General features: G+C 40.9%; 2 protein-coding genes across 4 annotated transcripts; one reads left to right on the top strand and one right to left on the bottom strand.

Annotated features, from left to right (window-relative positions):
* The first annotated feature begins 136 nt into the window (after positions 1 to 136).
* LOC310949987 (Krueppel-like factor 10) lies at positions 137 to 4,172 on the top strand. The gene is made up of 4 exons (XM_083917633.1): positions 137 to 243; positions 1,702 to 1,932; positions 2,488 to 3,367; positions 3,542 to 4,172. The coding sequence occupies exons 2-4, from the start codon at positions 1,711 to 1,713 to the stop codon at positions 3,799 to 3,801; spliced, it is 1,362 nt and encodes a 453-aa protein (XP_083773759.1). The 5' UTR covers positions 137 to 243; positions 1,702 to 1,710; the 3' UTR covers positions 3,802 to 4,172.
* A 9-nt stretch (positions 4,173 to 4,181) lies between these two features.
* On the bottom strand, positions 4,182 to 16,179 carry LOC310949988 (antizyme inhibitor 1-like). 3 transcript variants are annotated; one of them, XM_083917635.1, is made up of 12 exons: positions 16,016 to 16,179; positions 14,743 to 14,873; positions 12,015 to 12,225; positions 11,647 to 11,820; positions 10,824 to 10,996; positions 10,344 to 10,478; positions 9,997 to 10,078; positions 9,771 to 9,845; positions 9,167 to 9,332; positions 7,998 to 8,113; positions 5,850 to 6,067; positions 4,182 to 5,694 (listed from the first exon to the last, which is right to left on the bottom strand). In XM_083917635.1, the coding sequence occupies exons 3-12, from the start codon at positions 12,114 to 12,116 to the stop codon at positions 5,580 to 5,582; spliced, it is 1,356 nt and encodes a 451-aa protein (XP_083773761.1). In that variant the 5' UTR covers positions 12,117 to 12,225; positions 14,743 to 14,873; positions 16,016 to 16,179; the 3' UTR covers positions 4,182 to 5,579. The 3 variants fall into 3 exon arrangements, with proteins under 3 accessions (XP_083773761.1, XP_083773760.1, XP_083773762.1); XM_083917634.1 differs by having other exon boundaries at positions 14,752 to 14,873; XM_083917636.1 differs by lacking the exon at positions 16,016 to 16,179 and adding an exon at positions 14,991 to 15,128 and having other exon boundaries at positions 14,752 to 14,873.
* Positions 16,180 to 23,064: the final 6,885 nt, after the last annotated feature.

Below are 23,064 nucleotides of genomic sequence, written 5' to 3'. Positions count from 1 at the left end.
CCGATCACGCACCGAGTCTCGCTCCCATTGGTAGGGTTGTAACACACCTTTGCGTCCCATTGGGCGAGACATGAGGCCGGGCCCACCTTTTCCCACCGCGTTTGAAAAGATGAATGGAATGGGACCGATTCTGAGGCGAAAACACATCCACTTTTCGGTTTGAGGTGTTCACAGGAGGCGGAAGGACCAGTGCTCAGCGGTTAAAGCCGGTCCCTGAACACACCACGCACACCAACAGCAAATGTAAGTAGACATTTCTCCCAATGCCATGGATTCTATCTCATAGAAAGAGAAGGTATTTACAATAGCTTCTAGGCTGAGGACATAATGTTTAGGGAAGAATAATCACATTTGTGTTATATTATATAGGCTACACATGGGTTCTGCTTTTTTATGTGTTAGGGAAAGTTCTTTGACAGTAGTCTGTAGCTGCAGTTAGAATTACAACAAAGTGACACTATCAGGAATTCTAGCTACTTAGAAAAAGTAGTTCAAAGACTAGATCAACTATTATGATAATTGATTAATCATTTTGAATATTTTTTAAAGAAAAGAAAAAAAAAGTCTGAATTCTCTGAGCTTCTTAAATGTCAATATGTTCTGGTTTCTCTCCTCCTCTATGGCTTTAACCTGAATATCTTTGAATTGTGGACAAACATAGTTGACAGATGAGTTGATGGCCTAAAAGTAATAGTTAGATGCAGCCCTACAGTAAATAATGCCATTCAACTGAGGTTATAGCATAAACTGCTCAGTGGTTCACAGGTCACACATAAACCAAACTGTAGCCTATATACATCTGTGGGGATTCACAGCACTCAGGAGGAAAGACAGAGGGGTCAAAGGTAAAGGGGGTCATCATTCCATTCTTTAAGGCCCACAGTTTTACAAATAATTTCAGCAGTTAGCTACACAAAAGATGACAAAAAGTCATTTAACTTAAAAACATCAACATAAAAAAATGCCAGAGCACAGTAGATACTCCCACAATTAAGATTAAAGTAGACACAGCTTTTTAGCTTTGACTTAAAGTGGTCGGATTGAGGGGCTTGTTTAATATCACCTGGTCAGGTAACAGGTTATTCCAGGTCAGAGTTATATGATAACAGAATGGAGTTAAACTACATTTAACTGCATGTAGTTCCCTACTCCCCAAAACTGATTATAGCCCATAGACAGTGTAACTGCATTAGTTTGTTTGATGGTTGTCAAGCCTTTTTATGGGCAGCATATATCTAGGTCATGGTTCATTCACACAACCAGCTGCAGCCGTGATGGTTATTCAGGTGTGTGTGTGTGCGTGTGTGTGTGTGTGTGGTGGTCAGGGAGGGGAGGGGTTGCTAAGTGCTGTTTGACAGTTTGTGTAAGCAGCACAGTTGGTGCTTTTGCCCCCCAGGGAAATAGGTGAGAGGGCTAGGAGCAGCTGATCATGCTCACTTCACATGATCCGTTACATATTCTGTATATGCTGATGAACGGCAAAATCAATGCCCTTTGAAACACTGATTGAACATGCCGGGTCATGGGGTGGACTATGCATGTCTGCTCACTAACATGTACACACTCTATACTATTGGTTGATGTATTTTTATGTTCCCAGTGTAAGGTCACTAAAAGATTACAGTGTGTCATATGTTGTTGTAACAGTGAAAATCAAATGAAAAGTGTGTTGTCTTTTACTCAGTTTTGCTCTTTTTTCAGAGATGCAACATGAAAGTTGAGGAGCTCCACTCAGACATCCAGAGTGAATTTCAGCCCGCCCCGTTGGGTGCAGGTGACATGGAGGCTGTGGAGGCGCTGGTATCCATGACTAAACACTGGAAGACCAGGAGCTTCAGGCTCAAACGCTGCAGACCGTTGACTCCGTCCTCAGAGTGCTCAGAGGATGACTCTGCCTCTGATGGGTCTGCGGTGCTGCAGGACTCTCCTTTGGTAAGTGATCCAAATGGGCCAAGAGCTGAGTATTAATGTTTTTTTTAGAACAGAGCTGTTCTGCAAAATCTGGCTGAGAAAATGTCATCAGGCACAGGAACACTTTGTAGGGTTGTTGTTGCTCTGCTACATGCAATAAATTTGGACCACTGAAGTTATCACCAATCTGCTCTGAGCACTGCAACACAATCTTTATCCTATATACCTTATACTTACTATATACTACTACCATATACTATACTTCATGCTCCCCCAGGCTTTAGGTTTATTATAGTAGTCATTTGTAAAACAGTAATAATGATAACGTGTATTTGTGTAAGACAAAGGGCTTTTCAAAAGCAAACATGAAAGAATGAAAAACAGCAAGAATACTCAAGTAAACAGTGAAAAATCAAAAAAAAAAATATTCACACACAAACATACAGAAAATGTATACAACAACTACAAGAAGGTGATATGATATGAGAGAGAGACAAGAGTGTTTTAGCAGCGTTAAAAGAATAAACCTATTTTGAGTAGGTCAATAAAAAATGAACAACCCTCCTGTCCTTTCAGTGTATGACACCGCCATACAGTCCACCCAGCTTTGAGGCTGCCTCACATCAACCTGCAGGAAGTCCAAGCCGGCAGTCAACAGAACAGACTCATTTGCACACATACACTGCTGCTGCCCAGCAACGGTTCCACTGCACCAGTGTGATCCGTCACACTTCAGATGACCACTGCGGCTCCTGTATTGTTCATCGTGTCTCAGGGGAAGACAGACTTCAAGTTCATACAAAAGACTTTAAAACAGATCTGAGCTGTGAATATGGGCTGAACAGGAGGGAGTCAGAGGGGAGTACTGTAACCATGCCACAGAAATCTGAGTATGAAGCCAGTCAGACCCAGATGAGTCTTTTAGGCGTGGGTGATGAATCAGACACATCTCAGGCTGTCTCCTCTGTCTCGGATGCCGGCTCTGGGAGCTCTGCTGTGCCCGTCTACTGCCAGATTCTTCCCGCCCCCTCTCCATCCTGCACTGTCACGGTCTCTAACAGTCAGAAGCAACTCCTAATACCTATCCCTTCAGCAACCACCACTGCACTACAACAGCAGCACACACAACAACAGGCACTACTGCAACCACAGACACAAGCAGCTTGCCCTGCCCATGTCTTCTTCCTCGGGGGTCAGGTGGCGCAAGGCCCCGTAATGCTCCTTCTCCCACAGCCGGCTGTTCCTACACTCTACGTCCAGCCAGCAATGGCGACACCTGGTGGCACCAAACTAGCAGCCATCGCCCCCGTGCCTGGTTGGGCCTTGATGGAGCAAAGACAGAACCCACTGCAGCCAGAAGTGTCCCGTGTACGCAGGCACGTTTGTCCTCACGAGGACTGCAGCAAGACCTACTTCAAGAGCTCCCACCTCAAGGCCCACATGAGGACACACACAGGTAAGATTTTGATATTGGATTTGACCCCTTAAAAGGTATATGCGTTTTAATTAAAGAGCACTTTTCTAGATAGTCCGAGATTTTACAAAGCCAAATGTCACCATTGTATTCGAAAAGATGACACAAGTGTGATGGAAACCAACAAGGTTCTCCTATTCCTCTGTATTCCAACAGGTGAGAAGCCCTTCAAATGTAAATGGGAGGGCTGTGAGAGGCGATTCGCTCGCTCCGATGAGCTGTCTCGCCACCGACGGACCCACACAGGAGAGAAAAGGTTTGCCTGTCCCATGTGCCTCAGCCGCTTCATGCGCAGTGACCACCTTGCCAAGCATGCCCGACGACACCTAGCAGAGAGGAAGACGTCCTGCTGGAAACCCAGTCTGCTGACCTCACTGCTTCCAAAACACTCAGTTTGTCTTCAGCAAACTGTCTGAGACATCCGGACATGTGAGAACTGTGACATTGAATGCAGGTTTTTATGGGTCTCATGATTTTACATGTCACCCGTCAGATCCTAGCAGCTGAACACTGCTGAACAAAAACTGCATGTAAAGTCTTTGCTGTTTCTTAAATATTACAGGTGAATAACCACAGGGCGTTTACATTTGACTTCATACTGCATCCATCAGACGGAGCATTCACTCTGAAAACATCTATTCTCTTAGCCAGTTTCACAACACTGACAAGTGAATGCTAAACATGTTTACCTTTTAGTGATATTTGACCAAAGAATGTTGAATATTGTTCTTTAATAATACAATAATCTATTTGTTAAACTATTTTGCACAACAATTTTTTCTTGCACGGAAAATAGAATTACTAAACATAAACGTGTCCAGATCTCGTGTTTGTGTTGCTGATTTTACATCTAATGACAAAGACTTGGAATAACTCATGTTGTGCAAAAGTTCCTACATGGTTTTGACTCAAGAGATTTAGCTCCTTAAATCAGATCCCCTTTTGTCCCTAATCACAGCATCCAGGATGAGAAGTAGACAAGTCGTCATGTTATGAAACTCTTTCTGAAAGATCGAGGTGTGTCTATAGAAGCAAGGCTTCACTAAGAATATGAAGGGTCTGTTAATGATACTGAAACACAGATACAGGGATGCACAGTCCAGTCACTGAGGTGTTTATTACTGGGCATGTCCATAAGCAGATACAGAAGGTAACAGGCAAATGCCCCATCATTCACCAGGCCTTAAAAACAGGTTGAGAGACAACTTCACAGATATTGCGCACACTTTGCAACTATACTTGCACAGCCACACAATATTATTCCTAAAACAGTACTACATATTGGATAAATAGTTTCCAACAAATTCAATAGAAATACAGAAAAGGGTTCTAGCATTGTAAAGGTTTTTTTTCTTTTAAAGGACCCTATTCCATGACAGCTGATCCATTCTCCATCAACACTTCCTTTGTTCCATCTGCAGCACATGCTGTCTAACAAACCTGCTTTACTATGTTGTGGCGTGGCAGTTACCTGCCTTCACTAGTCTGAGAGCAAGCTACTCAGCACTTCTGAAACACTCTGAAACAGCACTGAGCCATTAGCTTTTCAAGGAAACCAGAGCAGGCGGCACTCATCAGTTTTCCAATGAGACTGCACATTGATCACACTGGCTTTATTTATGTCATCAAACAGATGAGTAAATACACCTTCCCATGCAAGCCTCCATTTCTGAACACAGAGGACAATATATTATAAATGTATTAATGATATCGAACTCTTATCACAGAATAAACTATACAACCAATTAAAATCATAAATACACATCTTGTAGCAAAGCGCCCTACAATATCTCTGAACTGTGTTTTCATTTAAATACACTCCTTCACTCAGGGATACATGTCTTACTTTACAGGACTGGCAACAGAAGTGAAGACAGAGAATATAACCATTAAAAAGCAATATATGTCTATTGTATGAGTGTAAACTACAGTGTCATGGGATGCCCAAAGCAAAAGATAGAATGCATCAGTCTTTTAGGAGTCATTCATTTCGTTGCATACTAACTAACATCTACATTTCCCAGGTCTCATCGCTTACTTTACTGGGGTTTGTAAAATTTAGTCTGGTCCCTGCTATTCCAACCTATATCTGCACAGTCAGTTCAGTTCATCCCAGGGGAATGTAGACCAGAGGAAGCTAGCAGCAGAAACCAGTAAAGAAGAATTATTAAAAGTCTTTCTAATCAGATGATTGCTAAGCTGGGACAGACAGTGCAGCCTCTGTTTGGCAGGAATTGAGGAAATAAGGGACCAAAGAGAAGTTCTTCAGTGTAGCCTCATGGGTGACACCAGAGTCCTGCATCTCAAACCTGATGGAAGAACAAAAACACGAGTCTTAGAGCCAGAATCTTATAATTGTAATTATTATTATTATTATTACACAGAAAAAAATTCTTATGGTTTCAGCTTGTGGATTTTGCAAACTACTCCAAATTTGAAAATATTCCATCACCAAGTTCCTTACCAATCTCGAGAGGAGATGACGTAGAAGACAGGAGGTGGTGGTGAGTCAGAGGCGGTGCAGAGTGGCTGACCCATACTGTAGGCACCCGCTTGGGTGAATATAAGCCAGTCTCCGATGCTGAGCTCAGGCAACAGACAGTGCTCCACGACCTGGTCCAGGTCATCCCCAGAGGGACCCCACAGGCTGCTGCTGAACACTGGAGCATCCAGGGACGTGTTCTGCAAACACAGAGCGGGACTTGTGGATTAGTGATTTAATACATTTAAATAGTAATCCAACACACAACAAGCTTCTTCAACCCGAGATAGTTTTTCAATGGGATTGGGTCTCTATATATATAATCATAACCAGTGTTAAGAAAAACACAAACATGGCCATGATGAGCCAATGAAATCCCTGGCCTATTTACTTTAATGTCTACTACTACTGTCTGTTGCATGTAAACATCTTAACCAAACATTTGCCAATAAGCAATGTTTGGTTTTCACATGTTGAAATTCAAGATCACACACCTCTGTGACATTATACAAGACAATTAAGTCAGATGTGTTCATTATTAATGCAATAGTGTTGTGCACACAAGGGGGTGGAGGGACTTCAAGCTGCGCAACTCAATGAATAAATCTCATAAAAGTAAAATGTTTTGATTCCATTCTACATCTCTAAACTCAAGCAGTTCCACAAGTCCCGACTCCCAACTAGGGATGTTACTGTAGATTTTTTTTTTTAGCCAACTCATGTTCATCCTCGTGCCAGTTCACCCATCGAGGGGCTCGGACATAAGCTCTGTGTCTGTGATAGCAGTGGACTTGTACCACGCGCACAGCTATGATAGTGTGCATTTTGGTGGACACATGTATCCGCTTTACCAGTGATGGACGTGCTTGTGTATCTGCACGACAGGTACAAGTACGCAGCTGTCCATGGAACGTATGTTAGAGCCCGTCTCCCCTGCATGCATCTGCAAGGTTGTCAGTTGTGTGTCTGCCTGGCATTCTCTGTGTAGGACATACAATTTAATCCGCCAGCCCTCAACGATACAGGGGCATGTGCCACGTAGCTCTCTGCTTGGAGTGTTGTTGAGCAGTTAATAAATATATTGTATAGATTTTTTTTGGTGGCCTTTTTTGAGAGGAAAGCTTAAAGAGTGACAGGAAACAGAAAAGAGAGAGAGGGGGCAACATGTAGCAAAGAGCCACAGGTGAGAATCAAACCCAGACCACTGTGTCTGGGACTTCCAGCCTCGGCATATGGGATGTCTGCTCTAACCACTGACCCACAGGGCCCCCCTAGTAATGTTGTTTTTGACTTTTGTTGCTTTTGGCTGATGATATCAAACGGTCAAAGATCTTATTGTCAGTTAACAGTTAATTATTACTCCCAACCTAAACCCTTGTTTGTTTTTCTCTCATCGGTAAATTCCTCTGGTTAAATGCAATATTTGCACAATTACAAAATGGTGTACTTGAAATATCTTATTCACTATAAAGAAAAGTATTGCCTATTACACTATGTTTCTTCCACTTTGATGACATCACCTTTCATCGCACAGTCAGAGCAGAAGAGAGTGCCACCATAGCTAATTAATTATTAGAATGTGATATCTGACCAACAAATGTGCATTTAAACCAAGACTAAATGTGTAGAAATACTTGGAATTAACATGTCCTGAGTGATCGGATCATAAGTGGACAGCTCTCTGTACGTCTGTGCACACCTGGGATCAGAATGTGTCACCACATGCGTCTTGATTCACCACTTGTGATCTGATTTCACTTCCCCTGTAAGAGCAGGAAGCTGTAGCAATATATCCTACATATTTGTGCAGGTAAATTGTATTAAATTAAAAATAAGGTTATTATCCACCCCTGGTCACTGGGGCTGTCTTTTTCAGGCAACCATGGAAGAGCTCCAGAGAGCTGGATAAGTACGGGGGAACAATCACAGACAGATCACCAGCAGTCTGATAAAAACATCCAAAACACACAATTCACTCTCAGTGGTTTCTGAGACGTGAGAAGTACTTCTACTGCTAAATGAATGTGCTCACATGCATCCCAGACCAACGCCAGATGTGTGTGATCTGATTACTCAGACAGATTTAGGAAACTTGTCTGAACAGGATCATGGAGACTCTTTGAGACTGACCTTATGAACAGATGGAGCAGGAATCAGTGTTTCAGAGAGTTTGCTGGCAAATGATCCATACACTCCCTCGTTCAGGTAGTACTGGAACTCCGGCTCATCATTGGGAGATGGATCATCTGTTCAGAGAGATGTGGGAGTGTAATGGAGTCATTTTAAAACTTGTTGTTATTGTATTTAGTTTCATATTATTATGATATGACTCACACATTTGCGTATTTCTCTTTGACTGGTTGACTTTACATTATGCATCTTTCAATTGTATAACACTTTTACAGCTGTAATGTTGCCAAATCCAAATGGCAGTCCTCTTGTGTGTTTGTCTTTTTCTTACATTAACTGTGTTTCTGTGTGTCTAAGTGCGTGTTCATGTCAGTCACTGTGTGGTATGTCTGTGAGTGACTATAGGTGTGATTCCACTATGGTCGACAACCCGGAATGAGGCAGGTCTATCTCCCCAAAATCGCCTCTAATTTGCATGTGAGTCGCTCAGGAGGCCGTTTGACCGAGTAGGAAATGGCCCTGTTTGAGAGCAGGGCCTCTTTTGTCCCCTGAGATATATGTGATTGCTGATTGGATATCGCTAAGCGGGATGTGACGTGCAAAGCGGGATGTGAGGTAGTACCCATGCCACAACAACCCGCGCCATTTTTTAAAGCTGGCGAAGCAGTAGCAAGTACACTTTTATCAAGAATATGGAGCAGCAAAAATCAAAGTGCAGAGTTATTGATAGGTGGACCGATGAAGAGGTCGGGGCCATGTTGGTTTGCTCTGCTCCTTCTATCTTGGTGTCTCTTCCTTATTGTTCACGGAGTGCGCTGTATCACTGATCGGCTGATCTCCGGCGATCGAAACCCATTCAGAGCAATACGTCACCTCCGATGTCTCTTAAATCCCTCTGGGCCTTTTTTTTTGTAGTGGAAACTCAGCGAGTGAACGGCCATTTGAGTGGGCGTGGCCTGAAACTTTCCGAGTGGCCACTCTATAGGGCTAATGGAAACCCGACTTATGTGACACTGCCTACATGTGCACCTCTTTGTGCGGCCCACTTTCAAAGACAGGCTACATCTGGGCATGTATAGGCTCAGTGGGCTACCACATTTCCATAGGAACACTTGCTTTCTACAGGCAATGATGAACCAGATACCCTAAGTGAATATCACGCCACTGACCAAGTGCCTGGTCCTGGCGATCACGTGCCACCACCTCCTTGGAAATGACGTTTGCAGCCAGAGTGAAAGCAGAGGACACAAAGAAGCTGCCAGGCTCAGCAATGATGGAAACTCCAGTAGAAGGAGGGAAGTATAGGTCCACCATAGACATGACTGCACTATTGATCTGCAAGAGATGACAGTGGTAAAAAATGAGGTACCCAAATGGCAGACAAGTAATAATCACATTTAAAATGTTACTTAATCATCTTGTCAGCCTTTGAAGGTTTGAATCAGGCCTCTGCCACCAGAAATAGCACTGACTAGTGTCCTACAACTGGGGGTATGTAATATTATTATATCATCGTTCATTTTAAATACTGGACGGTAAGGATACATTGTATATCATATGTTTATGATTACTATGATTTTTCCACCCCTCATAATTTCAAAATAATTTGATTTAAACACAATACAAGTGAGAGTGTGGCGATGCTTAAAGTGCACCTGTATTATACCAGTTACAATCAATTCTAAACAGGTTCAAATGGTAAAGGGTAAATCCAGTGTTACTGCCCAGTGTGTCCTTAATTAATAGGATGTAAAACGCATCCTAAATACTGACCGCTTCCAGCTGGGTCTCAGAGCCACTGAAGCCACCTCCAATGTCCAGGGTTTTCATGTTGAAGCCAATTTCCTCCTGAGGCAGACAAAGGCTTGTAAATATGTAACCAAAATACAAGTGATTACCAAAGCACTGCATGTTTCTCCAGCTGTCAAAAGTGTCCAAAACATAACAGTGTGTGGGAATGCTATTTACAACTAGCAACATAATATTTAACATCACTTACTCCCATATCAAAGACACAACGGGCATCAGATATGGCATGAACGTACACCTGCTCATCCTCAAAGGAGCTGGAAATGTGAGACCTGTGGGGAGGAAATGAAAAAAAGGGGGTAGTTAATGGTCAAACTTTGACACATACATAAGGAGTTAAAGTTGTACTCCCTAAGATTTGAGATATCTTGTTTCTAGCGGCCTCTGTGGCAGTAAGATGTAACTGCAGGCGAGCCTCCACCCTTTTTTTGCTCTTTGGTAAATTTTACTGAAAAACATTCACCACTCTCCTTGTACAAATCTGTACGTTTCTTCAAAGTGCTTCTTAATCAGACAGTGCATTTTTGTCAGCCTCACCTGACCCCAACCACCTGCACACCCAACTCTTTAGCCCTCTCCAGGAGATGCCTGCAGTCCTTGAGGGAACAGCCAAATGCCATGCTCATCTCATCACCCTGGCAAGATGCTTCTGTTGAAACCTGCAGCAGCAGCCTGAATAACATGAACAATCTATGTTACTGGTTTGCTGAGGGAGAAAAAAGAAACCAGAAGAGTTACATAAATGTGATACACAACTAGAATGGATTGAAGCTTGTCCATTAAATCACAAAATATCTGCAGCCGAGACCAAATGATTCTATAAAGCTTGATTTGACATAAAGTCTTTTGTTTCTGCCAATCCCAATATACCAGAATTTGGGAGACAAAATACTATATTTTAAGTGAAATCCTGTAAGATGGGCTCGTAAAGTGATAATTACACAAAGCCAATTACTTACAATGTTGGAATAACAGCTTTCAAGTCACATCGTCATTGGCACTAGGACTAATACTTACTTGGCATTCGGGTGGCAGCGAGAAATCTTGCGCAGCTCTGCCTCATTATCACACACCAGGAGGTCAATGCCATTTTTAGCAGCGTATTTAATCTGGGAGACTTGTTTGCAAACACCGCTGTAGATGATATCTTCAGAAGGAATACCAAAGCTCAGGACCAGCTCAAGCTCAGACTGCAATACAAGCGACAAAGATAGAACAGCGTCCTATTAATATACTGTTTATGGGCTAGTCAACAGAAACTTCATCATACCATGTCCATCCTGCATGGTTTACTAAAGATAAAATATATGATAGGGCTCATTTTCGATATGGATTAATCTGAAGATTTTCAAGATTAATCGTTTGGTCTATAAAATGCCAGAAAATAGTGAAAAATGTCCTTCCCAGTCCAAGGTAAGACCAAAAGAGGTCTTGTTTTGTCAGCCAGAACCCCAAGGACATTCAGTTTAATATGATTTGAAACAGAGAAATCTGGATTTTTGAATAAAAAAATTCCCTTTTGTGATTAATTGATTATCAAAGGTTTCTCTTATTGTTGAAGCTGTAGATACAATTAAAATAAAAAGGGAAGTACTGAGGTACACTGACCACTTGGTGGGGCTTTTATGTCTATTCTACAGACTGTGGACCAAGAGTTGTGCAACATAAATTCCAATAAATGTACTAGTACTTGCTCTAGTACAACATTACTGGAACAAATTTGTTACCCTGTAAAATAAGAGTAGCAAACTCATTTAAAAGCACTTGTTAACTACGCATTTTTTTACTGTGGAGAAACCACAGCTGGCAACAGTGACATAACAAGTTTGTGAGAGCGTACCTTGTTGGTACAAATGAATCCAGTGCTGAGGGCTGCAAGGACTTCAATAATAGCCGGACTGCTGTTGCATCGAACAGTATAGTAGGGTCGAATTTGGGCCATGTGGGTTCGCCAGCGAACATGCTGCCTCATTATAACTCCCAGGTCTGCCACAAAGAATGCATTCTTCTCAGACTGAGGAAGAAAAAAGAAAAATCTGGATGAAGCAGAAAAATACACATGCAAGCTTTCACAAAAGTGTGTCTGTATGTGACGTAAACAAGGTAATGCAATATCATAACAGGTGTTTGAGCCAATGCTAAGATGGTAACAAATTAGGTTGATGAGTATGTGCTATATGTACATGTTGTTGCAGTGAGACCTCTTACCAGAGCTTGTTCATAAATGTGATTGTCAATCACGTCACAGAGGGCTGTGCCTCCCTCCAGTAGACCAACGGAATACTGTGGTTCATCAGCGATTCCTTTCATCCTCTCAACCGTTTTCTTCTAATCCTACAGGCATAAAGAACGTGGCTAGTCCAAAGTGGTCTTGCTTCTACCCTCTCGAGCCCCCGGGGTCCTAGGCTTATGCAACAAACTGTACAAGAAGATGAGAAAAGTCAACATGAGACACAGAGTTTTAGAAGCAACATAATTCAATCATATTTGGATAAAGGATGTTCATTGACGTCCAACGCGTGATGACATCTCCAATCACTTTCAGGGAGCATCCAATCAGAGCACAGAGCAGGCTCCATGTTACAGGATAGCTTTGTGGAAGAGGCCTATTCTTCTAAAGAGCCACTGTCAAAACAGAGTCTGGGGCACAGAGTTCATTTACTTTACCATCAATTACTCCCAACAATCGCCATTAATCCCTGAGCTGGTGACCCGTGAAGGTTCTTTTTGATGGCATTAAACAAGGTACAATACTGGCGGCGTTGCTGTCACAACTTTACTTTCAATAATGTTGCACAATACATCAGAGAGGAATAGCAGGCTGGGCCAGATGTGATACGGCTGTAGCTTCGGGACATTTAAATAGGGAGGCCAACAATGTGCCTAGAAAGCCTGCTGTATTGCTGACAACTGTGACATGACAGGGGGAACTGCTCCAAAAAGCGCAGCGTGCTTCTGACTCCCCCAACCCCAGTGAAATCTGCTCAGCTGTGTGGAAAATGTTGTGCAGAAATACTGGATTGACAGTCTGATACAAACACATGAGCTGACAGAGGCACAAGATAACTTTGCAGTGCCTCCTTTATTTTTTTTTGTAAAGTCTGCCCATTTTTACAATTATACAAAATGGGTGTACTGGGAAGGTTTAAATGATTGAGGGTGCACTCACACTGTCCATATGTACCGTGCCCAAACAGGTTTTACAGGTAAAGTCTAGTTCGTTTGACCAGTGTGAGTGCAACCGCTCCGCGCCTAACTGCGGCCAGCTTGCCGGCCACAGACCGTTTGGGAGAGGTGGGCTTTTGTAGAGCGTGTTTGCACATGTACGAGCACGAGGCCTACGGCGGCTCTGACGTCATTTTATGTGCGCCTGTTGGGACATAAAAAAAACAACAAAAAAAAACAGGCGGACCATTTGCGGACATTTACAGCGTGCTCACACTGTCCTTTTGGCCGCGGCCAAAACCGGTTTTTCAGCTAAAGTCTAGTACCTTTAAGTAGTGTGAGCGCACCCGCTCCGCGCTCAACTGGGGCCAGCTGGGCCGCCACGGCCCGCTTGAAATAGGTGGGCTTTAGCGGAGCCGTTTGCACATGTACGAGCACGAGCGTGCGCACGTGCACGCGCACGAGCACGAGCCCTACGGCAGTAGCGTTATGTCCGCCTGTTCGGACATGTAAATAGAAGGACGGACCATGCGCGGATATTTAACAACAACAACAATGGTGGTGAAAGGTTCACGTTGTGTTTACTGCAGATTTGGTCGGATGAAAATATTCAAAAACAGTCGACAAGACGCACAAAAACTCCGAGGTCTATGGAAAGATTTGTAAACAATGCGTGTGACGTGTTACGGCGTGATGGCTATGGACAGCAAGAAGCATTGGCCGAGGCCCAGGCAGTGTGAGTACAAACGGGGCTGGGGCGCGGGGGGGAGAGGGAGGGGGGACAAGTACCCTAAAGTCCGGGTCGTGGTCCGGGAGGACAGTGTGATCACGCTCTTAACAACAACAACAAAGGTTCACGTTGGTGTGATGCGGAGGTGGAGTGTTTACTGCAGATTTTGGTCGGATGAAAATATTCAAAAGCAGTCGGACAAGACGCACAAAAACTCTGAGGTCTATGGAAAGATTTGTAAACAAAGCGACGCATAACGATGACGTCATCAATGCGTGTGACGTGTTACGGCGTGATGTCGTATGGACAGGCAAGAAGCATTCGCCGAGGCCCAGGTAGTGTGAGTACAAACGGGCCTGGCCAGCGGGGGGAGAGGGAGGGGGGGACAAGTACCGTAAAGCACGGGGCACAGTATGGACGGACAGTGTGAGTGCGCCCTGAGTCCTGTGAAGAAACACAGGTTAGGTTGGGAGATAGCTCAACCCTATCATCTCTTTAAAAATCAACCCGGGCTTTATGTAACATAGAAAATGCTTAACTATGTCAGTCCCTTTTGAAAGAAGGGATGATGTTAATGGGGTCATACTGTTAGAAGAGTTAATAAATGAACTCGCATTACACTGGAGAAAGAACTACATTCAAATGTAGTCACTATTAGCAGGATTAATATCTATAACCAAATAACTCTCCTTTATTGCAACTTAATCGGAGGAAGATAAAAACTACTGCGGATAAAAGCAGCCGGGAACATACTGTCCTGTTATTTTAACAGAAGTGCTGAAAATAGATCAGAAATGCAATATCGAATATAGCCTGTTTGTGATTTATCTGGGACATGCAGCCTGTTAATAACTCTCTTTATTCTGACTGTTCAGAGTTTAATGGGGAAAAAAATCTGTCAAATTGCATTAATACATTAAGCATATCCATTCAAATAGAGACACATACACAAATAAAAAAGCAAACATGATTTGGTATTGGATTTGTTTCTACTATGAAAATATTTAAAAAGCATGCATCTATTCTTCGGTTTACACCTACTTTACTCACATGGATGAGTCCTGGGATGAACCCGTCCACTATCAGCTAGGATCCCAAGGTGGCTCGGCGTTGAAGTCAAATGGCTCTCGGTAAAGAGCTGCCCCTAGATCCTCGGGATAGTTATTGAACACCTGCAAAAGCACGCATGAGGACAGGGCACATGAGAATCAGTCACTGACAGGCAAACAACTCTGACCAGGAGAGCAACTGTTCCCCAGTGAAACATGCTCCAGTCTATCTTAACATACATGTACAGTTTGTACGATCCCATCTGTAAAGTGGAGTGGCAGAGGAAGCATTGAGCAGAGAACTGTTGGGTGTTTAAAGGCGACGGAAGGAGAGCATGAGAACTTCCCATTGATAAATGCACAGTGAAATGTAGCCCCTTGTTAGTTTGGACCATGGTCCATAACGAAGCGAACTGAACTGATGTCAACCATGACTAACGTTAGCTAGCACTTTTGAATGAACACATTTTCATTACCCTTTGTTTAACCAGGAATATTGCTATTGAGATTTAAAATCTCTTTTCCAAGGGAGTCCTGGCCAAGGCAGCAGCATAAACACACAAGTTTCACATTTAAAACCAAAACAACACACAACTAAAGCATGACACACAACTTAACATGATAAATCAACAAAATAAAACAGCATTACAAATAGAAAAGCAGATCAGTGCACAGAGACAGTACATGTGCAAATTGTATTTAAAAAATCCGTAATCCTGCTTTTGAAATGCTCCATGCTGAGGGATTCCAGTTTGAGATGATCCTGGAGTTTATTCCTAGATAGTAGTGCTAAATATTTAAAAGCACTTTCACCAAACACAGTGTTGGTTGGAGGAACATTGAACATAATAAGGCTGAATGAACGAATGAATGTACACTGCCATGTTAAGTCACAACAGCGAACACTATTTTCACACGCCTGCCCGTCGCGGTTAACCAAATATTAAAACTGTCTGCTTTCAATTCAAATTCATGTTTAATATTTACACATGAATACGAATCAACCTCGTTCGCTACCGTCACAGGTCGTTGCGCATTCATTAGTAACAGTGACGTTAGCATAAGGTTTTAGCGTGAGCTACCTAGCAACATAAGAGATAAGTTAACGTTAATGATTGTTTTCTAAAAAGGTTAACCAACTATTACGTTATCTTAATCTCGTAGCTAACGTCAAAGTGTAGGGCTAAGTTAGCCGGTTAGTGAACAACATGCTAATGACCAAGCTAACAGCGCGGGTAGCTAACTGTTCGGTTAACGTTACTCACGTCTGCTGAAAACCCATGAGAGGGGGCAGGACGCTTCTTCTTTTTAGGCGGAATGTTTAAAGAGTGGCGGGGTTACTAAGAGAGAAAAGGGTCAGTGCCATGGACGTGCTGGGCGAAGGCAGGTTATAAGCGCTCAGCGTTCTGTCGATGCGAGCTAGTGCGGATTATTTGTTACAACAGCGGAGTGTACACTGCAGACGGACACACCGACAGCGGGAAATGTCAAGGACCGACCACAGGTACCGACGCACCGCAATGAACAGTACGGTATCCGGTCAAAATATCAAAATAAAATCCACATTAATAAATATATGGCAACGTTTCGGAGTAATGCAAAGCACAACGGAAAAATGTAAACACAATGCACGAAATATCGATCTTATGAAAGTATCTTTCAAGAAATGTTAATTTATTTATAACAAAACTAAAGAATGAGACGTTATAAAAAGTGTTTCCGGTATGATACTACTTAAATGTGGGGAGTTTGATGCATTTTAGCTGGGCGGAGTTTAGAGCTGTCAAAAGCAAAAAGAGTTTACAACACCATAATATAGATGACGTGGAGCTGTGTTAACCAGAACATAAATGAACATAAATAAACTATTAGAACTACTATAAACAACAACAACAACAATACTACTAAAATGAAAATAACAGTAGAAGTAGAATAATAATAATAATAATAATAATAATAATAATAATAACAATAAAAATAATAATAATCGTCTACTACTGATGATTCTTTTTTGTTTTTTGTTTTGTTTTACAATTTACAGAATGACATGGAAATATGCCAGAAAAGGTCCAAACTACAGCAATAAAATCACAACTCGGTTGACTACAAGCCAAACCTATAATAACCTGTATACAGGCCTTCTGTCAAACGAGCCAATGTCAACTTTTCAAGGAATTACCTGTGTTATGTGTTCAATGTGTTTCCCATGGCTCAGTAATAAGGACAAAATGTTGTCCAATAAAGTTTGCAGAATCTTCCTTTTTTCTGTAGCCCAAATCAACAGGTGCAAAGCATCAGCCCCATGAGTAAAGAGTACATGGATGCATGTATTTTGCAGCAGGTTCGAGCTCAAGCTGGATGTCCCTGTCCCTTTGCTTTCGTTGTTGTGACTTTGAGGAGTTGTGCCTGCCTCTGAAAATGCAGGGTCTGGGGCAGTGTGTTTTCCAAGGAGATCAATTTGCATGTCTCCCTCCTCGACACTGGAGGAGGAGGAGGAGGAGGAGGAGGGTGCCATGGAAAGCTCAGCTACTGTTAGCTAAACAGAAGAGAAGTGTCTCTTGGGGTCTTTTCACTCAATACTGACATCATCTCGGCCTTACATGTTACAAGTTTTTAAAGTTTTTAATGCATATTTGCAAATCGACTTTCTTTACAGATTCATTGTGTGTGGAATATTAGGGAATACTTTTAGGACAGTGTGTACTAGATTTGCCTTTGAGTTTGTCTTTGTTTGTAATGATCCACTCATGTGTCCTTTAATAAATCATTTTCAGAGGTGTCCGTGCAGCCTTCGATCACCCAATGTTCCTTTAGTTCAGTTGTTTCAAGGAGTTGTTACAGAGTGACAGGGGCATACAGTACAGTGCAGTCTTTAATTAACTAAGACTGTACCTTGGAATACACATAATAACAAAGATTCAATCACTTCTATGTTTAGCATATTTCAGTTCAATTTTATTTATTTTTCAATTTTTATTTATAGTGCCAAATCATAGCATAAGTTATCTCAAGACACTACATAAAGAGTAGGTCTAGACAACACTAGACAACACTAGAGGTGTGTATTCACAGAACCGTGAAATTCTCCTTCGGGGAAAAATCAACAATAGCAGCATAATAAAATGATTGCTTAGAGTCCATTGTGAAGGCTGCAGAGGCAAAGTCTTTTCCTCGAACGGCAACACAAAAGCTGTTCCGTGTTTTGTGCCTGTTTTCACCAACACTAAATGAGATTATGTATATATAAGTCTAATCACACATAGCATCTAAAGTGGCTTCCAGTAAAGCACAATGTTTGATTTCCATTGTTTGGATCATAATAGCCATCACAGCCACTGGGTATGCGACAGCGAGACATGTGTACCACCCACTGTGAAGGCAAATACTCCAGTGGCTGCATTGTGCAGCAGGAATTCTTATTTGCAAACATTGCAAACAGATGACATCAACACACAGACTTAGAAAGACCAAGCACAGATGAACCCTGGCTGACCAAAAGTCTCCAGTCAGAGAGGAATAAACAACATATTCCAGCAATAAAACGATAAAATAATAATGCACTTAAACAGAACTGGTTATCCACATTGTGTTTGAGCATAAAATTAATGTTAATAACAAAAAATATATAGAAATATAATAAATCAGATAATGCATCTATAAATCTACACCATCTCTACTTATTTACTCATTACATGAGGATGAGTGACTGGTTAAGCACTAGATGAATTGGTCTTACGCAACAGACTCTAGTGTTGTAAGTGTTGTTAAGTCACTCAGCAGCTCTGTTTGCCAAAGAATGTTGCCAAGTAAAAGGATCCCAAACAAACTTTTCCTCACACTGATCTGAATGTTAAGCAGGGGAATACACGGATGCTTAAAATTAGAGAACAAAACATTAAAACTTGATATATACTGAAATATTGTTATTTTTTACTGTTCAGAATTTGATAGAATATCAGCTGTGTCTATACCACTGCTGTACTTGCATGTTTTTCATTTTGTGAAAAAAAAAGTGATCAAAATGAGAGAACAGTGTTCATTGTGTCAGAGGAGTAGATTTCAACAATGTTTTCTTCTCTAGGATTCAAAAATGAACAGGAAGTGTAGAGGCCACAGCTTTGAATGACTTCAGCACATCTGCACCCACTGGACATCACTAGTTTCTGACTTTACCCATTCTGACTCAGTCTCTTCCATAGTTCACTAACTGGAGTGGGTTTCTTACACATTACTTTGTTGCTAAGGATTTTCCAGAGATTCTCTATGGGGTTTCTATGGGGCTATGATCTCAGGAGTTGGGCCTCTTGTACAGCTACATGGCAGGGTGAATGCAAATGTTTATGTGAACTTCCTTCAGCAACATGCAATACCTTCACTGCAATTGTCTCTAAATCTTCCTGCAATTTTCATGCAAGTCAATGTCCCTTGTCTCACTAAAAAACAGGTGAAGCAGTTCCTTGAAGCTAAGAATATTGAATGGGATGGTCTGATTGAAACATTATGTTCGGTGTAGGACTGGGCCCTTCTGGGCCCTTCTGTGTGGAGTTTGCATGTTCTCCCCGTGTCTCTGTGGGTTTTCACCGGGTTCTCTGACTTCCTTCCAAAGACGTGCAGGTGTTAGGTTCATTGATGACTCTAAATTTGCCCGTAGGTGTGGTTGGTTGTCTGTTGCTGTCTCTTTTTGTCTCTATTTGCCCTGTGATAGACTGCCGTCCTGTCAAGGGTGTACCCCACCTCAAGCCCGATGTCAGCTGGGATATGCTCCACCCCCCCGCGACCTCGACAGGGACAAGCGGTTGAAGATGAATAAATAAAGGTTTTTGTTGAAGTGCCTTGGTTATTCAAAAATAACATTTCAGAATAAATCAAGTAATAATACTTTGTTCTCTAATTCTGATCTCCTGTGTTTAAAGCCCCTGGCTGCAGGAATATAACAAATATGCACAAGAACTTAACAAAGGACCTGATCCAAGAATGTCAGTGAATGCCTGTTTTCTGACAACTACGAAGACATTTGTAAAAATTCTGTACACTCTTTAACACATCCAAAAACATATTGTAAAATGTCTTCATTTAGTTCTACAATATGCCAATATGCTAAGAGGAAATCCCCATCTCTGGGCTTTCCCGGGACATGTCATTTTTAACAATAGTATCAAAGTGGTGCAGAGATGCAGAAAGATATATCAAATGGTCAAACAATAAAGCAATCTACAAAATGATGCACATTTCACCCTTGTTTCCTTTCTGCCAAGATAGATTGCATAATTCTGTCAGTAGATGAAATCATTCTGCGGATTATTGTAAAAGACACTTTTTGTTATTGTATGTTATGCTTTGTGAGATAATCTGCAAGTAAATCATGGTGGAGAATGTCCATAATGGTGTGTCTGCATGTATGTGTGTGGACATGCACCTGCAGAAATAGAGCCTAAATACTGCATGTGTATTCACCCTCACATAGCCACCCGAGGTTATGTGCGTGTGAGCATTTTTGCATTTCTAGAAGCAGTAGGTCACTGTAGTCCCAGGTGGACTAAGAGTAGGTAGGTTCAAATATAACAGGGGACGTGCACAGTGAGGCAGTGTGTACGGAGCAGTTAGAGAGACCTTCGTTCCTGGAGCACACAAGTGAGCCATCAACAAACTTGTACTGTCAATCAGTGTTTTATTACTTAAAGAAAAATATATATCATATAACATATTAGAGAGAAATACAGGAAGAGGAGAGGTGACAGCAGTCTATTACAACAGTTTTAAGATTTGTTAGCTATTTTGCTTCTGTTCCATTATAATACTTCTAGATCTTAGTCACTAACCATAAACACAGCTTGAATACAAATCTGTGATCACGTGTGTGAGGAGAGGTCATTTCCAGAGAGCTACTGGAGTCTGTGCAAGGACAGAATGTTGCATGAATGCGAGAAAGAGGATGGCGTTAAGCTTGTAAATAGTTCTTTTTTCCATTCAACACTTTCCAGTCTCATTGAATATGAAGAGATCACACACCAGTCTCTAGCAGTAGGCCTAGTCTTCGTTCTGCGTTCTGCAGACCTACTGATTATGGGTTGTGTGTGTGTGTGTGTGTGTGTGTGTGTGTGTGTGTGTGTGTGTGTGTGTGTGTGTGTGTGTGTGTGTGTGTGTGTGTGTGTGTGTGTGTGTGTGTGTGTGTGTGTGTGTGTGTGTGTGTGTGTGTGTGTGTCCTGATAACATCCCGACAGGCTGGCCTCTAGCCAGCCATGGGCAAACTCAACCTGCTGTTTGATGTCGACGGTTGGCTCCAGTCAGACCAACCATTGTGTCCCAAACAATGAACCCCAGACCCACTGAACTATAAACATGTCCCTTTGGGGGCGTTTTCCTCAGATTCTGTGCAGGAGACACCCAAAGTCAGGAAACCTGACCCTGCTTTTCCAAATTTAGTAACTCTAAAGTCTCAAATGCTGCTGACTTGGCATCCAAGACTGCCTGTGTCCTTCTCTAATAATGTAATAATGCACTTGGAATGTTGACTGACGCTCAAGTCTGGGATGGAGTTGTTATCGCATCTTGTAATTCAGGAAATTTGGTTAATCGAGAATGAAAAAATGTTGCCTCACTTATTTTTTTCCATCAAACTGACTGTGGTATGGAAATGTCTGCCATATTCTAATAAATAAAGTTCTTATTCATGGCAGTTATGGATCTATGAAGTCTTGACATAGTTGTAAAGTGTGGTTTACATGGTTTAGCATGCCACCATAAATCACAACTTCATAGAGGCTCACCATATCATTCAATAAGTGCTGCACATGAAATCATTGACTGTGTTTACCTTTCTTGTTTATTTGTTCTAAACAGCCAACAGAGTATCACTGTTTACTGAACTGTTATATTAGTAAATCATCATTTTACTGAACAGTTATATTAGTAAATCACCATTTTAACTGTTATATTAGTAAATCATCATTTTAACTGTTATATTAGTAAATCATCATTTTACTGAACAGTTATATTAGTAAATCATCATTTTAACTGTTATATTAGTAAATCATCATTTTACTGAACTGTTATATTAGTAAATCATCATTTTAACTGTTATATTAGAAAATCATCATTTTAACTGTTATATTAGTAAATCATCATTTTAACTGTTATATTAGTAAATCACCATTTTAACTGTTATATTAGTAAATCATCATTTTAACTGTTAGATTAGTAAATCACCATTTTAACTGTTATATTAGTAAATCATCATTTTAACTGTTATATTAGTAAATCATCATTTTAACTGTTATATTAGTAAATCACCATTTTAACTGTTATATTAGTAAATCATCATTTTAACAGTTAGATTAGTAAATCACCATTTTAACTGTTATATTAGTAAATCATCATTTTACTGAACTGTTAAATTAGTAAATCATCATTTTACTGAACTGTTATATTAGAAAATCATCATTTTACTGAACTGTTATATTAGTAAATCATCATTTTAACTGTTATATTAGTAAATCATCATTTTAACTGTTATATTAGAAAATCATCATTTTACTGAACTGTTATATTAGTAAATCATCATTTACTGAACTGTTATATTAGTAAATCATCATTTTACTGAACTGTTATATTAGAAAATCATCATTTTACTGAACTGTTATATTAGTAAATCATCATTTACTGAACTGTTATATTAGTAAATCATCATTTTACTGAACTGTTATATTAGAAAATCATCATTTTACTGAACTGTTATATTAGTAAATCATCATTTTACTGAACTGTTATATTAGTAAATCATCATTTACTGAACTGTTATATTAGTAAATCATCATTTTACTGAACTGTTATATTAGAAAATCATCATTTTAACTGTTATATTAGTAAATCATCATTTTAACTGTTATATTAGTAAATCATCATTTACTGAACTGTTATATTAGTAAATCATCATTTTAACTGTTATATTAGTAAATCATCATTTTACTGAACTGTTATATTAGTAAATCATCATTTTACTGAACTGTTATATTAGTAAATCATCATTTACTGAACTGTTATATTAGTAAATCATCATTTTACTGAACTGTTATATTAGTAAATCATCATTTACTGAACTGTTATATTAGTAATGTAAATCATGTCGTGTAAAGTCTCCTCAGCCCCAGTTCTTCTCTCCATCTTCCTTTTCTCCCAGTGTAGGGGACAACTTATGCATGATTAACAGATGTGGATGAATATGAAACTATGAAGCCCTTTTTTTAAAGCCTGCTGATCATCAGCGTCTGTGTAAGAAACCAAAGGTTAATGTGTGTTGTAGTGGAGCAGAGCACAG

This window comes from Echiichthys vipera (assembly GCF_963691815.1).
Source record: "Echiichthys vipera genome assembly, chromosome: 8".
Taxonomy (NCBI): Eukaryota; Metazoa; Chordata; class Actinopteri; order Perciformes; family Trachinidae; genus Echiichthys; species Echiichthys vipera.
Note: the sequence above shows the minus strand (reverse complement) of the source record. Positions and strands in the feature narration are given on the sequence as shown.